Below are 16,936 nucleotides of genomic sequence, written 5' to 3' on the forward strand. Positions count from 1 at the left end.
AAAAATCCCGAGTTCAAGATTTTGAGAAGGCAATGCCAATACTAAGCACTAAATCCGAGAGGCATCTTTAGCTATGACAATATTCACACTCCTCAGGGTAGGAAACCATGAGAAGAAAGTGATGTAGGAAAATCTTTGCATATGATTCATCAAAACAAACAATATCTTTTTTTAACTTCATTGATCAGAAACAGATGAGAGAAACTGGTAGCAAACATCTGTATAAACCACAGTAACAATTTGCAAAAAAACTCAAAATGCATCAACAACTTGGATTCAAAATAAGCTTTATTCTGCTCCCCAGTTAAGCCAACTGCATAGGTGGACTGAAAAATGGAAATGATCTGTGGTTTCCATATTCTAGAGAAATAGATGCATCAGTGGCTGTTTTCACAGCACTTTCTTAAAAAAAACAAAAACCAAAAAACATCAAAATCATTTATGTATTTTTTTGTCAAGTAAGCTCTCCTTATCACCTGCCACAACAAAACCCCTAAAAATTGTTTAGTCATGATTACTTTTGCAAGCACAGGCTTCCATAAAATACATTAACACTGGGAATGAATCTACTCCATTTAAAAAACAAATGCAGTAATATTCTATAGTGGGGTAAAATTATTTAAAAATAATTCTCTACTCATATGCACTTCCCTAGCATATAGAGCTTTTCAGGTTTAAAAAGCATTTCTAAAATTAGTGACAGCTGATATATTCACATAGAAAAATAAAACAAGAAAAAATCACTAACACCCAAGGCACCTTAGTAAAGGGAGGTTTGTAAAGCAGTAAAACCCACCTATCAAGTTGTTAGAACTAGAAACTTAATCAGGTCTCTGGCATCCCACAACCACCAGGCTTTATGGGCCACTATGGGGAGAAAAAAAATTAAAAAATAAAATATGTCTACATGCTAAGCCAAGTTCCTCCCGTTGCTGTTAGCTCTGGGATCTCCTGAGCACTCTAAGCACTAGACATTTCTCACCTTTACCCATGACCTGTTCTGAATGACAAATCACTGCTTACAGAAACATCTTGCCACTACAGAGGCAGGCTTTTGTGCAGCAGCATTCTGGTCAGCAAACATCCCACTAGGAGCTGAACAGCTTCCCTGCAGAAATATACCTTTCTCCACATAAAAACACTCCTCTAACTTGGGTGACTGCACCATACAACACCCATGGTAGAAGGCAGAATTCCAGCCAGAACTGGTAGTGTATTAACACCAGAAGCCAAAGCCTGAGGAGCTGCATAGGGAATATTGCTGTGCTGTAGGCAGAAGGGCAGTGACTTTGGCAGTGTCAAAAGAAGCAACCTTCCAGGAGCTATTTACAGCAGCTGATGCAGGAAGCAATTCCCAGTCCTGCACTGCCACAGTCAGCATTGCTTTGTCACACTTTGTCACCCACAGAACTCGCTCAGAGGCCACACTGGAAGCCACTGCCAACTGTGACTTCTTGGTCAGCTCTCACCTACCCTGACAACTGCTGTCTGCTTGCTCATTGATACTCTCTTTAAAACTAAAGTTTGAAATACACATTTTCTTCTCCTTTCCCAAAGCCAGCCAGGCTTTTCATAGCAGCATCTTGACAACACTTTGTGAGGGGTGGCTCATGGGTCCTGGAATGTTTGAAGGCCGTGTTCCAAACTCCAGGCGTTTCGCTAACCTGCAAATATGAAATAGAAGTCAGTGCGTTTCTTGCTCAGTGTAACCATCCTCCAAATAACTGCTCACTTCCAGAACACACCACTCAGCTGAGAAACCAGCAGATGAAAGAACAGCACTCTCAGCACTGCATGAGCTCATTCCTTAACTGGGCTGAGTTTCCCCTGTAACACAAGGCTCTAGTTCCCTCTCAGTACTGAACACTATCTTTTACAGGCATTGGAATTTCAGTTTAGCATTGCAGCAGTAGATAGATAATCAGCTGCATGAATATGTAAATGTATGGCTCCTGAGGCTTTCTTGCAGGAGGTTTCAGAGGTTTCTCCCCAGGCTAGGAGAGCAAGTACAATGTGAAACATTCCTTCCAAACAGCAACACTGCACACTGGGTAACAGGACAAACCAGTACTCATAGCACAGGGGTCTGGCTGAATAAGTAAGCCTGAAACAAAGTGTACTATAGGCACTTAACTTACACAGAACCTAAAGAATGTGCAGTACAGGATTGGCAGAGTTTAAGCAGACACTGAATAGCAGTTTGTAATAACCTTGCTGATTTTTCTTCATTTGATTAAAAAGAGACAACCAGTTCAAACATTCAAGGAAATCTCTAAGTTGACTAAGGTAAATTCTGGTCAGCTGGTCCTTAAAAACACATCTTAGCAAATGTAAAGCATTCTGAACGGACCCACTATTCATCTTTTTTTCCAGTTCTCCCATACGTGAGAATTTTAAGGGAAGCCTCCCTATATGCCACGACATTCCTGACATATCAGTTGTACAAGAACATAAAGCATAAAACAAACTGAACCAATGAGCAAGAACTGTTGTACTTGGACCCATTTAAACACTAGTTTATAATAAAACACATCTTGCACTTGCTTCAGATTTGAGGTATTGAAAACTTGACTTCAGCTAGTCTTCCAATTTCAGCAGCTAGTGATTCTGAATTTCAAATTGACCTGAAGCATTCAAATCATAATCCTAAAAAACTGAATTTCACATATTTTGAAAACAAATCTGTCTCTACCAAAACCTTAATGCCAAATAGCAGTCCCTAATTTCCAACACCACCAGCTGTCACTGAGACACCAACAGAGACAGCACTCACCCTGTATCACACAGAGGCTGATGAGGACTCATGCGTGTTTCAAGGACATCTCTGTTCATGTACATGGACACTGAAGGTCTGTTTGGAGACTGGTCATACACAAAGTTTCGGCAAGATGCAAGCTTGGACTCCAAAGCCTGAAGTAAACATGAGGCAAGTGTCAGATTAACACAAAATCCTCAGCTTCCTCAGGGAGGTTTTTACATCTTTTTTACAGGCATCACTTTGTAGATTACTAAACGTTCATTTGAGCTATTTGCTTCCCTAGACATGTATTAGCTGGTACACTAGAGGGGATGAGCCACAGATATCCTACTCTCCATCACATGCTACCATTCCAGATCACCCCACCTTTATTGAGTCACTTTCCAGCTGTATCATCAGCCCATCTAAGAGTCATGCAAATGTTTGTAACAACACAGCACTGAGGCATAAGGAATAACACAGAAGTAATGGGATAACTTTCCCAGCATCAGCACTATCTACCTGGCAGGGAATCACTCACCCCCACTTTTCGCAGCAAGTCTCCCACAATATTAAGTGCAGATATTCTTGCAGCTGGTGTGAGAGGGGTTGCACCGTAACTGTCCTCAACGCCTGCAGGGCAGGTTAAAGAAAGATATGTTACTCATTGGGAAAAAAAAAATTGACCCTACTCTCTTAGAGAAGATGATTCAAGTAACATGATTAAAGATCACATGGGTTTTTTAAATCTTTCCCCTAAATTAGACCAACATCTCTGGGACAGTTGTGAACTAACAGTAAAGTCCCAACAGCTCATCTTATCACTCACACTTATTATTGGACAGTTCAAGTCAAATGGAAATGAATAGCCTATGAATAAATTCCAAAAATCACAGTCTATGAATATGGAGGCTGTGGTGATTGGATTCAGGTGTATTACACCACACTACACACTCTGTGGCTAAAAGAGGAACAAAAAGAAGTAAGCAAACTATAGTAAAAACAAGAGCAGCAAATTGTATTTCTGAGCTGGTTCCCTGCCAGTCACCTCTCCTGAATGTTCCAGGGGTGGGTATGCTGATGGGTGTGCGACGCATTGCGGGTGTTGAGGGCACAGATAAGGAGGCCTGAACTGCAGTGTCTGTTCTTTCTGCTTCCAGAGGAGTCCTCATTGGTGTTTTGGGTTTCTCTTGTTTCTGCTGCACTGCAAGCTCTTGTCGTAGATCTATGAAGGAAGCAACAAAGCAAGTGTTGGAGAATGTAGCCACCAAGATAAAAACAGGAGGTAATCTTTTGCTCAAAAGAATTTTCTTCTCATGGAGGTAAAGTCACTTATCCTTGTAAAGATTACTCCAGGCAGATCTTCAAAATCCAGATGATAACTAAAGGTCTTTCTAGGATTATGGCTCAAGATGTTTTAGTAGCATTAGTTCAGCTGCTATTATCTGGTTTTCATTTTCAAGCCCTTTCACAAGGCTCCCCTTCAGACAGGGAATTAACTCCTCTCCAAACATTACAGGCTGGTAAGCAGAGGCACATCAAGTCCGAGGCTTTGCAACTTGGCACACCTTGGCTACATTCTGGCTCCCTGCAAGGCTGAGATCCTACCTGTTGTACCCTTTTCTATCCTGGCTTCCAGAAGAAGGAAACTTGAGGCCAGGTGGTAGCCACATCATTATCTAGCCAAGGGATAGAGCACTTCTGTCCCACAGCCTGGCTGTAGCTTACCAATACCACTCAAGGGCACAAAATCCAAGCACTGAAAACAGACTTTTAGCCAGTTCCAGGATCTCTCTCTTCTCACCCAGCCTTACTGACAGATGGCAACAAGCCAGTGCATTCCAAGGCAACTAGAAGTCAGTCAGAGCCCTCCAGTTTTATTTCCCCATTAGTGTTTTATTTTATTTTCACAGGCCAGGGAAATAAAGAGGTTAACGTGCATTAAAGCTGACCTTCATGGGTTACGAGCACATGCCCCAGCTGGACTGGCTCCTCTCAACTCCCTAAGGCCCTGATAAGGAGAAGGCTGGATCAGGCTTTTGTTTCTGTTAGTGCTCTGGAACAAGGTCAGGACTTCAAGGAATGGGGGAGGATCATTCTTAAGTTTCTTCACTTGCTTCTACATTTCAGATAGCAAGTTTTAGAGAAGCAAATTTAAAAGCCAAGCTCTAAGGTATATGGAGAGGACCAAACAGCTACAAGGCAGCGGGAGAGAAAGGAAAAGATACAAATAATTTCTGTCTAACCTCTAGCTTCATCTTTCAGGCGCTGCACAGACTCCAGAAGGTTTTCTTTCTCATCCAGCTCACTCTCCAGAAAAGCATTTCTTTCAATAGCCTGGTTTAAACGCTGTTCAAAATCCTCCAGAGACATTATAGTGGCTCTGAAAAAGAATGCATAAGGTGGCACTATCAGATCCTTCAAGAACATCCACGACTCCCTCTCTCACAAGAAAATGGATACTGTAACATTTTTGTTTGGTTTGCTTTATTATTATTTTTTATTTTAGCTTGTAAGATACAAAAGAGTGCAGTCAGGGGAATGAAAGAGGTAAAAAAAAAATCATCACATTGCCCATCTGCAATGAATGCCTTCAACACCAGTGCTAGTGAGTACAGTGTCACACAGAGCTCAGTGACACCATGTTCATGGGACAGAATAAAGGTGGGAAAAAAGAAAACACAAAAAGCAGGTCACCTTTTTGCTCTTTCCAAGTCATCATTTTCTTGCTCGAGTTCTCGAATGTATTTCTGAAGCTGCTCTTTAATAGCTCTTGTCTGTGCCAAGTCATCTTCCAGTGCAGAGATTTGCCTGTATCCTTCCGAGTGCTGCATTTCAATCTTTTCCTACTCAGAGGCAAATCAAACAGCACATCAGGTACTTAGCAACACACGTTCTCTCTCTGCAGCATTGTCTGAGCCCCTTGAAAGGCAAAGACATGCTCTGACGTTTTTTGAGAAACATCATTTTACCTATGTTAAAACACCAACAAATTCAATTGCTCACATACTTCTGGGCTGCCAGCAGACAAGAGCTCTTCCTGTTACTCCTTACCAAACAGAAGTGCTGGGGAACGTTCCCAACCTCTCAGCAGAAGGCCATTCCTTGCCTCTCTCAGACAGCCTGACTCAGCACAGTTTCTCACCAATACACAAAACAGGATGCAAGAGAAGCCACTTATTTTCAACCCTAATATGAAGCCAAACAGTATTTAGGAGCCAAAGTAGAAAGAATTAAAAAAAAAAAACCAAAAAACCCAAGCGTGACACTGTTACACGCTGCTGTGGAATCAGCAAGATTCTGCACTGCCCATGTGGTTTTATTAGCCCAAAGCAGGTTCAGAATTCTAGATCCCAGAACATTTCAGGTACAGTTATGCTTTGGATGTGAACCTAAAGCAAACTCTATCTCCCTCTATACCATTTATACAAGAGTACATTTAAGAGAGACACAGGCAGGGACGAGGACTTAGCTTCCATATCAGATCTCTCTCTCCTGCATTGCCACTACATGTGGAGTTAGCTCCACAGCATGTGACAAGGCAAGCTTCACAGCACACTACTACAATGCTTTATACTTCACCACCTCACTATCAGACCACTTCAACATGCCAGAGGTTTTTTTTTTGAAACTCCAAGATTGCTGTGTAAGCAGCATTCCTGAAGTGCTCTTCAGACAGAATTCAAGTACAAAACACTTGAAGTCACTGAAAACAAATCCATGCACTGGAATTTGAAAACCACAACATGTAGCCTAGTGTGAATGATAACGTGAAGACAGCTATTTTAGCACATGAAATGCATAGACAGGGAGGAGGGAAAGAGATACCCATCTTGAACTAAGAAATCCTTCTTTGATTGCAGTGTAGTGACACTGCTATAATTCCAAATCCCTAAAATCCTCTAAGCTCCAAGAGGCAGATTACTTTCAACTAGCTTCTCAGGACTCTCTAGACTAACCCTCCAAAGCATTATTCCCATCAGTTTTTAGGTATTGTGAGCTCTGAGGGGGAGCAAGCACACACACTGGGCTGGTAAGCTCAGAGCCACAAGCTGTGTGGGCCTGGCAAAGTTCACTGGTGTTGACCTAGATGCAGATCCCAATCCTTGATGGGCTCAGTTAACACTGCTGCTCAATAGCTTCCCAAGATTAATGCTTTGCTCTTGAATTGATTCAGATAAAAGACCCAAACTGCAAGGTCTGAGTCTTTGTTTTTAGCCAATTGTAATAAACTATCAGCTGATCTGGCCCTCAATGGTGGCTCTGTTCCTTCCCTGCAGGCTGTTTCTGCAGTTTTCAGGCTGCATGAATAGCCAATTGTTAAATGGTTTATTTCAAGCAGAATATATTTTAAGAAAGTTATCTACTGTGAAGAATAATTTCAGATTTTCTAAAATATGGCTACCCTCCACTTTTTGAGGCTCTGTGTTGTCTCCTATTATTTTCATTCTTCACTGCTTTGGCTGGTTCACTGTCCCTTACTCTCATTCCAGCTATGCTAGAGAAAGAAAATAATCTACACACTCCTCAATTATATGAACTATGGGTTTTATTTTTGTCAAACTTTTGTCTTCTCCAAAAATGCATCAGCTTCCATGGGTTTACGTGGCCACATAGAACAGCAGACCAATACTCCATACAACATGCACAACATTTAATATTTCTAAGGGGCTACAACAAGAACAAGGAGGAATAATGTAACATAACAAATACAATGAAAAAAGTCTTGGAGGTCTTGCTATCAAAAAGCAGAGAGGGTGGGGGAATGGCTAAGCCCGTGCTAGAGGGACAGGACATCTGCCTGGAACAGAAGAGTATTTCTTCAAGACAGTAATTTGGACAACAGCTTAAACAAAAGGCATTGCAAACCTGGATTCACCCAGTGATTAATCACTTATACAAATACCTTCACTCCTATTAGCTTATTATAGCATCCAATTGAGTAGAAGAAGTGTAATTACATTAATCCCTGCTTCCACAGGGATTGACTTAGCCCTACAAAACACAGTGTAGTACTTCTTGGGTGCCTGTAACTCATCTGGAAGCAAAAGGCCTAAAATCAAACTTTAAAAAGCCACACCAATTCCACTGCCAATTTTTTCACAAACTTTAGAGAATTTACCAGTATTTCCTAAACCTGTCAATCAGCACAGGTGACTAGCACTTTCTTGGATGAGACTGAAATGAGGCACTCCTCACTCTTCATACTCTAGATAGCTTCATTGTTTCTTAAGCCACTGTTTCAAGAAGCCCCATTTCAATAAGTTTGTATCCTTTATGTTTTATAGTTCTGGAAGATAATGCCTTTCTGCTGGTTCTTAGTTTTAAAGAATGCTAACCAAGTGCAAAGAGGATAACTCATTTTTCCCTAAGGACAGACAGATTCAATAACAAAACCAGGACTGAAACTGTTTTATGACTCTCACTTCTATGTTACCCACCAGCTGCTGCTTCCCAGCTTATCTGAAATGTCAGATAATAAACACACAACTATGTAAAAAGGGCTTAAAATTGAGTTTTCTTACGTAATGCAAAAACACAGCTGCAGTGTTTGTACTTTGATTGTTCTGCAATATTATCTGTGACTGCATAATGCAGACAGCAAGAAATCTATGAACAAAAGCACTAAATAGATGGAAGAAGGAACAGAACAGCAGCTCTCTTGTACTCACACTTAGTCTCCACTGTACTGTGGACAAGTTTTTCCCTTGTGAAATCTATCCTGACACACAGCCACAACCTGTGAACAGGGGTCCAGAAACACTACCAAGGAACACAGAATGCTCAAAGCACACAACAGGTTGGCATTTCTTTATTTTTCAAGACTTTCTGTAGTTTTCTGTTCAATTTCTTTGTAATGTTGAGGGTGACACCATAGGGCAAACAGAGTCCACGAACACCTGCCCTATTCACCTCTGCACTGAGGATGTTCACACAGTGTGCATCAGCAGCTCCTACCTTCACTGACTCCAGCTCCAGCCGCAGACGATTGTTTTCTGACAGGAGGTCTTTGTTCCTGGACTCTGTCTGCTGCAGCTGAGTCTCCAGTTCAGCTTCATACTCTCGGCTCCCTTCTTGGAACTCACGCAATTCCTCCTGGGTATTCTCAGCACTACAGAGCAATTCCAGCAACACAGCTCATCATAATGGACAACAACAAAAAATATCTATTGTACGTTCAAGGTAAGAAAAAATACCGTTCTTTAACAGAGAAGGCTATATGCCTTTCACCAACATATGTATTCAATAGGAAGAGAGAACCATATGCAAATGTTTCCCTGCCATGCATAGAAAGTCACCCCATAGCAAACCGGTAAACAAATAAAAGAAGTCCAAATAAACAGAAAAATCCCAGTCTGTCTTCACACTATAGGTGTTGAGGATATGTGGCATCTCTTTCATTTGTAAATTGTCCACTGCCATCTGCACATTTAATCCATTATTCAATTATTTATTTGGAAATATGAGCAAAGCTATTATTGATTAGCAATATAAAGTGAGAAACAGAGAAAGATTAAAGGAAATGTTTTATATTATTGAACAATTCTATTGAAACAATCCTCCAGCAAGCTAAACAAGCAGCAATGAAAGGTCTGTGTCTTTGCATGCAGTGTTATACACCTTATCCAGCAACTTGGAGGAATGAAGTCACTGCCTTACCACTGCTTGTATTTCATAGCCAACTCCTTCCAGTATCTGGTTTCCTCTTCCACTGAGCTGAAGTGATGTCCTTCTGAGTCTTCCATGATGAGTCCTCAAAGTTTAAAACTTCTGTTTCATTTTCCCCCCTGAAAAATTAAAGGGTCAACCATAAGAACTAAGGCACTGAGCAGCCTCAGTGCTCCTTGCTGCAGACAGAACATCCCTCCTCTCACACAGTCCTGCTTGCCTGGAGACCACACTAAAGGCCAGCCTTGACAGGACTCTGTCAGACAGACACAAATGTGAAAGAATCCCTGCTAAGGTATCAGGTCCCTCTCCCAGTTCTCCCAAAGCTGCCTCAGGCTTACTCCACATCCCCAGCCGTGAGCACCTTCCACACCTCTGACTACACAAAACCCCAAAGCTGAGCTGCAGCTGTGCCAATGAACAGAGGACACAAGGGAAAGAGGACATCTTGGGCACAACTTCAGCTCCAAACACACTGCAATTAAACAACCCTTAGGACACTTATTGTGAAATTAAAGAGAGGCTTCAAAGAGACACAGATTAGATACTTAAGAGACTGATTTCCTGAGTTAACATTTCCAGGAAGACATAAGCTTTTTATGGACATAAATGCTGGACATATGAAAACTTTCTTCCTTAGGTCAACACAGACAAAGCTACCCAACTTTAAATCTGAAATATCAAAATCCAGATATGGCTGAGAACTACAATATATCTGGATACCTCAGAAAGCCATGGGAGAAGGGGGGCTAAAAGCTCCCCAGAGGTTTGAGCAGAATACCACTGGCTGGGTTAGGTATGCAGATAAGATTGCAGCAATCCAGGCCATCCAGCCATCCCTGTACCAGCACAAACTGGATCACAGGACATCGTCCCAAATGGGAATGAAACGTGAAAGAGCCACAGTGGAATCAAGAACCTCAGGTTGGTCACTCCCACTTGAGGATTAAAGAATCTAAACACCACAATTAAATGTCCTGTGATGTGCATGACACACACTATTAAACGGGTCAGTAGCAAGTATCATTTCATATGAGTTTGTACTGACAATGGAGAAACATCAAACCTAGTGTTCTGCATAATCTGCCCATAATGCCCTGGGTGAGGCAAAGATTCCACTCAGACATTACCAATTTAACAGAAACCAAATTAGATCAAGAACAGCAAACAGAGGTGGAATTGAACAATTCATGACAGTGGCAGTTGTCAGAAAACCATATCACTGAAATCTAATGACTGAAGAAACACAATTTTCTACTCCAGTTCTGCTGAGCAAAACACTTCCTAGAGGTAATACTGATGGAACAATGAAGAAGGGATACCTGAAGCCTTCAAAGATAACTTAGATGTCAGCCCTGCCTTCCACTCTTACTTATGATACTCATAAAATGCTGGCGTTGGCCCTTGGAGCTGCATGTCTTAGCTAAAGAAAATGTGCATACACTGCACATCTATTGAACTCAATGGAAAAAATATCCTTAACCTGTGTTGAGTTTCCTCTCCAGAAACTCATCTGGTGTAAACAGGATTGATTAACAGCCACCTGTTTAGTAACTCTGTTGAGACAAACCCAAGTAGTTCTTACCTCTACTACAGACAAAAGTACTCAAGGTAGTCTAAAGCCCAATTCTTACGTACCCAAGCAATGCCACAAAGCCCAAGTCCTGTTCACAGCTCAAGTAATTATCAGATTATTGAGCAAGGAGTAAACAGCATCACAGCTAAGTGGGCTGTGCCCACATACCTCAGTGCACAGTATCAGCTCACAGAAATTACACTATTATTTAAAAGGGGAGTTGGCAGGTGAAGCAAAAAGTTACTAAGCCTTAGTTTTTACAACTGAGTTTGACACAAATGTTCATTAGACAAAGCTACATGTGTTCCTTCTAACAAATAAAAGCACTGTATAATGTACTGACACATTTCCAGCATAAAATCTCAAGGCTGGGCAAAAAAAGAGGAGAAGGAGTGCGAGTAAGGAGGAGTGACTTTCCAAATAGTACTCTTGTCTATTGAAAAGAAAATCATGACCAAGCATAATTAACATTCTTGACCTAGGACAGTTTATGACACATCTACTCTGTTATTTTTAAGGGAACTGAAAGTGCCTTTGATGTTAATAAGCATGTCCTTCTGCTCAAGGCACTGTGTACATACACATCGATCCTTGCAGCACAGTCGTGAAGAAAAAATTCCAGAAAGGATTTTTTCTGACACAAGCATTTTAATAAATCAAATATCTGTGTTCAGACAGTCAACAAAAATAATTCAGGAAAGATGGAGTGCAATACACCTTGCCTCAAAAAGTTTTCCAACAACCATTTGGAACTAACAGATAGCTTTTCCACAAGCCCCAAAATCTTGAACATGTTCATATCTGGCTCTTGTGTTTTTCTACTGCACTTTGGAAGAACTAAAAGACTGTACTAATTGGGATTTTTTAAGATTGTATGGCCACATAGAAAAGAACTTTCTTTAACTGATCCATACACCTATCAGACTTTCAGAGAACCTTGTGAACATTCATAGCAGCACAAAGGTGCTGTGCCCCTTTGGTTTCCAGGTATGTCTTTGTGAACATGAAATTATTGTCCCACTGAGGCTGTCATCCATTAACAGCTCACTCTGCTTCATGGTTACCATTACTAAATAGTACTCACAATTTAAAATTAATTGTTCAACTGCAAATACATGGACAGACTATGGACCTGTACTTATTCCAGAGATGTGGCTACTGTCCAGTGCCACAGGCACATGTTTTTTGCCTGCAACACACATGGAGGACCTATTAGTTTCCTTCCCTGCACTACCTCATAGCTCACAGGGATTTTCAAACTAACCAAAGATGAAAAATACAAACTTAAAGTGAAAAGAAAAATTCCAAGTTTGAGACAATGTATTAAAGCTTTTTTAAACTTTTTTCCTGAAATTTGTCTCAGAAAAGTGCAAACAGAAACCACATAAGTCTTGCTAAACTGCCTGCAGAAAGGGTAGGGCTATGACTGATTTTCCCCTGCTGCCTTCTCCCCTTAATTTTTAACAACTTTGAGACAACATGTAAAATGCCTGAAAAGGAATTAATTGGCAACTCCTCCTTGTCTGGGCTCACTACAAAATCAGGGAGAGCAAGGGGGGTGAAGGAAGTTTTAGAAACACTCTGTTAAACCCTGTTAAAAGCTGGGGAAAACGAGGAGAAAGAGTGTAACAAGCACATACTGGCTGCACCTTGCTTGTTTTCACACACACGAGACCAGAAGAGACATCTGGCCAGACTTCCTGCGTGCAGGCAGCACAAGCGCTGGTCACAAGCATTACAAACCTCCACATCATGCAGGAAGTGGAAGTGATCATGGGTGGGGACTGGAATTTTGTAATGAGGAAAACATCGCAGCATAAATGTTGCGGGAAACAATTTCATAGCAGTGAGAGCAGAATTGCAAACTTGCGAAGGAAGAAAACAAGTATCAAGAAAAGCCACACATAAAATTATTGAAGGAACTTCACTTTGGGAATCAGGGTCTGAGTTCACCCAAACTCATGAAGGCCTCAAATCAGATTGTTTCAGTCCTAGAACAAAGGACTCAAAACAACCCTGATACTTAACTTTTTTCTTCACAAAAGAACATTTAGCTTGCTGAACAAAGTTGGCCTACCTTTGCAGCAATGCCTAATAGTCCAAGTCAAATAAATTAATAATAATTAATCTTGATCTAATTATAATAAGAAAGTAAAACAGTACCACAAATACTACTGAATTATCCATGACAGACATGATGAAGCTCCTATTAGACATTTTTTCCTAAATGTAAGCCAAAACAAACCACCTCAATGCTCCTGAAAGAGAACTTCCCCATCCTATGAAAGTTACATTTGCTTAAAAGAGTCCTCATGAAAGGGTCTTCCCGTAGCACAGGGGCCTATTTTCTTTTGTTTAAGCAATACAAAAGAAAATCACCACAAAAGAGAAAGAAAAGGGAGAGGTCACGGGAGCGCCAGGATTACTACCGAATCCCACAGCCAGCACTTTGAAAAGAGTTATCAGCTTCTCCGGGGCTTCTCTACCAAAAGGCTGAATTCAGCAAAACCTTCCTCTTCTCAGTTACCACTCCAGCTCCGATACTTTCAACTTCGCAGGGATTCCCAAGGAAACTCCGCACTTTTCTCCGCTGAAACGCCTGACCTTGGTGTTTCCAGCCGCAAGCCAAGGGGTCAGCGAGGCAGCGCTCCCGGCTGCCATTCCCATGCGGAGCACGAAGCCGGGCGGGAGCTAAACCAGCGGGCACGGCTCCCACGCTCCGCTCCCCGCCCCACCAGCACCCGCAGGAGCAGCTCCACAAGCAGAAGGGGGTTCAGGCCCGTGCGGGGCGGCAGAGGGTCCCGTACCCCGTGTCCCCGGTGCCGTGTCCCGGTGCCGGTGCCTCTCCCCCGGGCTCTCACCGGGCTCTCTCCGGGCTCGCTCCGCGCTCCCGCCGCGCCCGCACCGCCGCTCCCGGCCCGGCCGGCGCCGCCGCCCCATTGGCTGCCGGTCACGTGCGGAGGGGCGCTCCGCCAATCAGCGCCGCCGGGACGCGCTTCGCAAACTTTGGAGACTTTCAAAAGGCGCAGGGGGGCGGCGGCCGGTGCTGATCCCGATCCCGATCCCATCCCTATTCCCAGCCCCAGCTCCCGTCAGCATCGCTAAACGCCCCGTCAGTGTTCAACGACCTACAGTCACACGCACAAGGCTGCGCATCTTCCGAGGAGTTAAGGGTGTAAACCAACACGCCGTAATTTTAAAGACGTGATTGCCCTTAAAATTATCTAAAAGAGGATAAGCATTATTTTTTTTTCTCAATTCGAAAGACCTCTGCTGCAAAAGCAAGCAGTGAGACAGCGCCCGTAACTATTTTTAATGCCAGCGCAACATCTTTAGACCAAAGTGCCCTTTTCCGAAGCAAGGACAGGTTTCTGTGTCGCAGTCTATGAAATATTAGACACTTCCACTCATCTCCATCTCAGCACGATGTCATCATTCCAGAAAACGAGCCACTGGCAACCGCAGGGGAATCGAGCTCCGGCAGACAATGGGACAGAGCAGCAGCTCACTGCAGCTCAGAAATTCCTTGCCGTGCCCTCGCAGGCACGATCAATAGGAAGACAACCGAGGTATGCAGAGGCTTTCTCAAGTGCCCCGGGTGTGTTCGTACCAACCGTGTACACAAACACTTGCTCATTAGTGGTGCCTGGCATTTGTTTCCTGAGTCGAAACAAACCCACAAATTACCACACGTGTATCACTGCAGCCCACACAGGCAGGGCCATGTGTCACCGAGTGTCACCTCACACCCCAAACTGCTGCTGATGTGTACCCACGGGCAGGAGCTCTGCTCCCAGTTTCATTTACCTCTCTGATGTAACACCAGGCCTGCAGCACAGTCTGCTTCTGAAAAGACTTGTCTAAACTGGAAATATGCCTCTCCCTTTGTAAAGCAAGGCTGGGACTGTAACTCAGAGGATGGATGCTTTTCTATAAATATTACACTAGAAGGAATCTGTCCATAACTAAAATAACTTTAACTGAAAAGGGTGAGCAAAACTATTCTACTTTCTCATCAGGCGTTCAGCAAAATAACTATGTTTTCAAGTCAGATGTTCAGCAGAAGTAAAAGGCAACAAACTATCATATAACTATGAAGAGAAAACCAAACTAGGTATTTAAAAAATTGGGTTAATAGCATTTGCAGTTCTGTCATTACTCAAGAATGTTTTTATTATCGGATAAGTTGCAGAAAATAAACCACACACTACTGTAGTATGTTTCCAGTAATTAAAAAAATTATACATCGTTCACAAGTTTGGGACAAAGGGCATTTTACTTCAACACTTCAAGCAAAATTTTGAGGATAGGATGACTACACAGATCATGTCAAAGGTACACCCAAGTATTTTTAATATTTCTCATCTTGAAATACTTGTAAAACACAGCAAAAATTCTGAGATTTCAGAGGAAGCTGTTAGCTTCTCTTCCAATTCCAAAACAGTGAAACAGCACCCTAATAAATGCCAGGGGCTCAGAGGCACTACCAGAGGCACTACTGCACACAAGCAATAAATATTCTTAAAGAAAGGTTACTGTAATCACTGTGACTGCCTTGTTTGCAAGAAGAACAAGAACACTTGTCCATTTCAAAATTAGCAGAGGAGGAGAAATTATTTTATGCATTTATTTTTAGCTTGCTGATTAATAATTAATAACTGGCAGATCTTTGTGGTGCTAGGATTCATGTGCTGGTTATTTTAATAAGAAGGCCACACTGCTTCTTCCATGAAAACAAAGTGGACAAAAATGTATCCACTGTAAGTTCTGGTAACGTTTTAACACCTTATCTTTTAGCAATAAGCTTCTGTTGGGAAAAATATATTTGCTTTGCTGAGAGAATTAAATAACTCACCACACCATTCACTCTGTGGATGGAACAGGAACTGCTCATCAATTGTCATTACAAACTACTGAACTGCTTTTTTTTTCTCAAATGGATTACTGATGCCCATAAGAAGATGTGACAAACATGCTAGAATATCACATGGAAATATTGCTATCACTGAAGAGCAAGTATTTAACATCAATAAAACCTACTTCTGTCTCTTTAAATATGTTACATAATTCTCTGCAGTCTGTATATGTAGAATCAGATTTGCACATGCTTAAGCAAGAAACATATTCTCCGTAAAAAACCTTCTGATATTTTGAACTGACACATTTTTGATGAAACTGTCAAGTGCTCATTAATAGCATTAGTTTGTTGAGCAGAGCAGAACACAGCAGCTCTCAGGCCTTGGCACACAGCAGTGACACCCCCAGTGACCCTGGCAAGCCTGGCTGTGGCTTTGAGCATTGTCACCAAGGCTTCTCCTTGCTGCTGGCTGCAACTTCTCAGGCAAAGGGGCAAATTCCAGCTTAGCCTAATACGACAATTATGATCAAAAGATACTGAGCCACCAAAAAGCAGATCCTCACCCTGTGCTGTCAGTAACCTTGCTCCTTGAGGGACTCAGCCACCTGCATGCTGAGGAGCAAGCTCAGCCTGGATGATAGGATTGGCTGCATGACTTTGGCCCAGCCTTCTGAGGGAGCTGCTAAACCGTGAGACAGAGCCATGTCTGTAGAAAGACAAGAGAAGGAAAATTAGAAAAAGAGGTGGGGTTGTTGAGACAAGGACTATTAGCAGCACAAGGATTCAAGAGGAAAAGTGTCAATGGGGAAACTTATACAATCCTATAGCGAGCAAACCCCAGTTATCTCCAGTGAGTTGCCAGTGCCACCGCATCAACAGAGCCAGTGAATGATGAGGGGATGCCCACAGATTTCTTGATGCTTTTTTGGCCAGCAGACTTCAGGTGTTTTGTCACAGGGTGGGGACACACTAATGCCTAATCCAGTGGGTCCTTAGCAAGTTGGCTTTTTGTTAGCCAGTAATTGCTTTGTATTTTCAAACTGTGTAGATCTTACTTGGGGAACAGCTAATGATGTCCAAAGCACCCAGAGAAAGT

The 16,936-nt window shown here is 42.3% G+C and overlaps 1 protein-coding gene across 5 annotated transcripts; it reads right to left on the reverse strand.

Moving 5' to 3' along the window:
- Window positions 1-270: 270 nt before the first annotated feature.
- On the reverse strand, window positions 271-16,441 carry NDE1 (nudE neurodevelopment protein 1). 5 transcript variants are annotated; one of them, XM_085074793.1, is made up of 9 exons: window positions 16,421-16,441; window positions 9,398-9,525; window positions 8,696-8,849; window positions 5,435-5,583; window positions 4,984-5,120; window positions 3,786-3,962; window positions 3,279-3,370; window positions 2,774-2,910; window positions 271-1,664 (listed from the first exon to the last, which is right to left on the reverse strand). In XM_085074793.1, exons 2-9 carry the CDS (start codon window positions 9,481-9,483, stop codon window positions 1,571-1,573), a joined length of 1,026 nt encoding a protein of 341 aa, XP_084930919.1. In that variant the 5' UTR covers window positions 9,484-9,525; window positions 16,421-16,441; the 3' UTR covers window positions 271-1,570. The 5 variants fall into 5 exon arrangements, with proteins under 5 accessions (XP_084930919.1, XP_084930918.1, XP_084930914.1 ...); XM_085074792.1 differs by lacking the exon at window positions 16,421-16,441 and adding an exon at window positions 13,790-13,810; XM_085074788.1 differs by lacking the exon at window positions 16,421-16,441 and adding an exon at window positions 13,587-13,740.
- Between the last annotated feature and the right edge of the window lie 495 nt (window positions 16,442-16,936).

The sequence above is a fragment of the Lichenostomus cassidix genome, chromosome 14 (assembly GCF_008360975.1).
Source record: "Lichenostomus cassidix isolate B80296 chromosome 14, HeHo_3.0, whole genome shotgun sequence".
Classification (NCBI taxonomy): Eukaryota; Metazoa; Chordata; class Aves; order Passeriformes; family Meliphagidae; genus Lichenostomus; species Lichenostomus cassidix.

What these genes read in the sequence shown, in the direction of transcription:
- NDE1 (XM_085074793.1), bottom strand. Translation starts at nt 9,483, where the DNA reads ATGGAAGACTCAGAAGGACATCACTTCAGCTCAGTGGAAGAGGAAACC. An exon ending in GACTTGGAAAGAGCAAAAAG is followed by an intron (nt 5,121 to 5,434) that starts GTGACCTGCTTT and finishes ATTCTTTTTCAG; the next exon opens with AGCCACTATAATGTCTCTGG. An exon ending in CCCTGGAACATTCAGGAGAG is followed by an intron (nt 3,371 to 3,785) that starts GTGACTGGCAGG and finishes CCTGCCCTGCAG; the next exon opens with GCGTTGAGGACAGTTACGGT.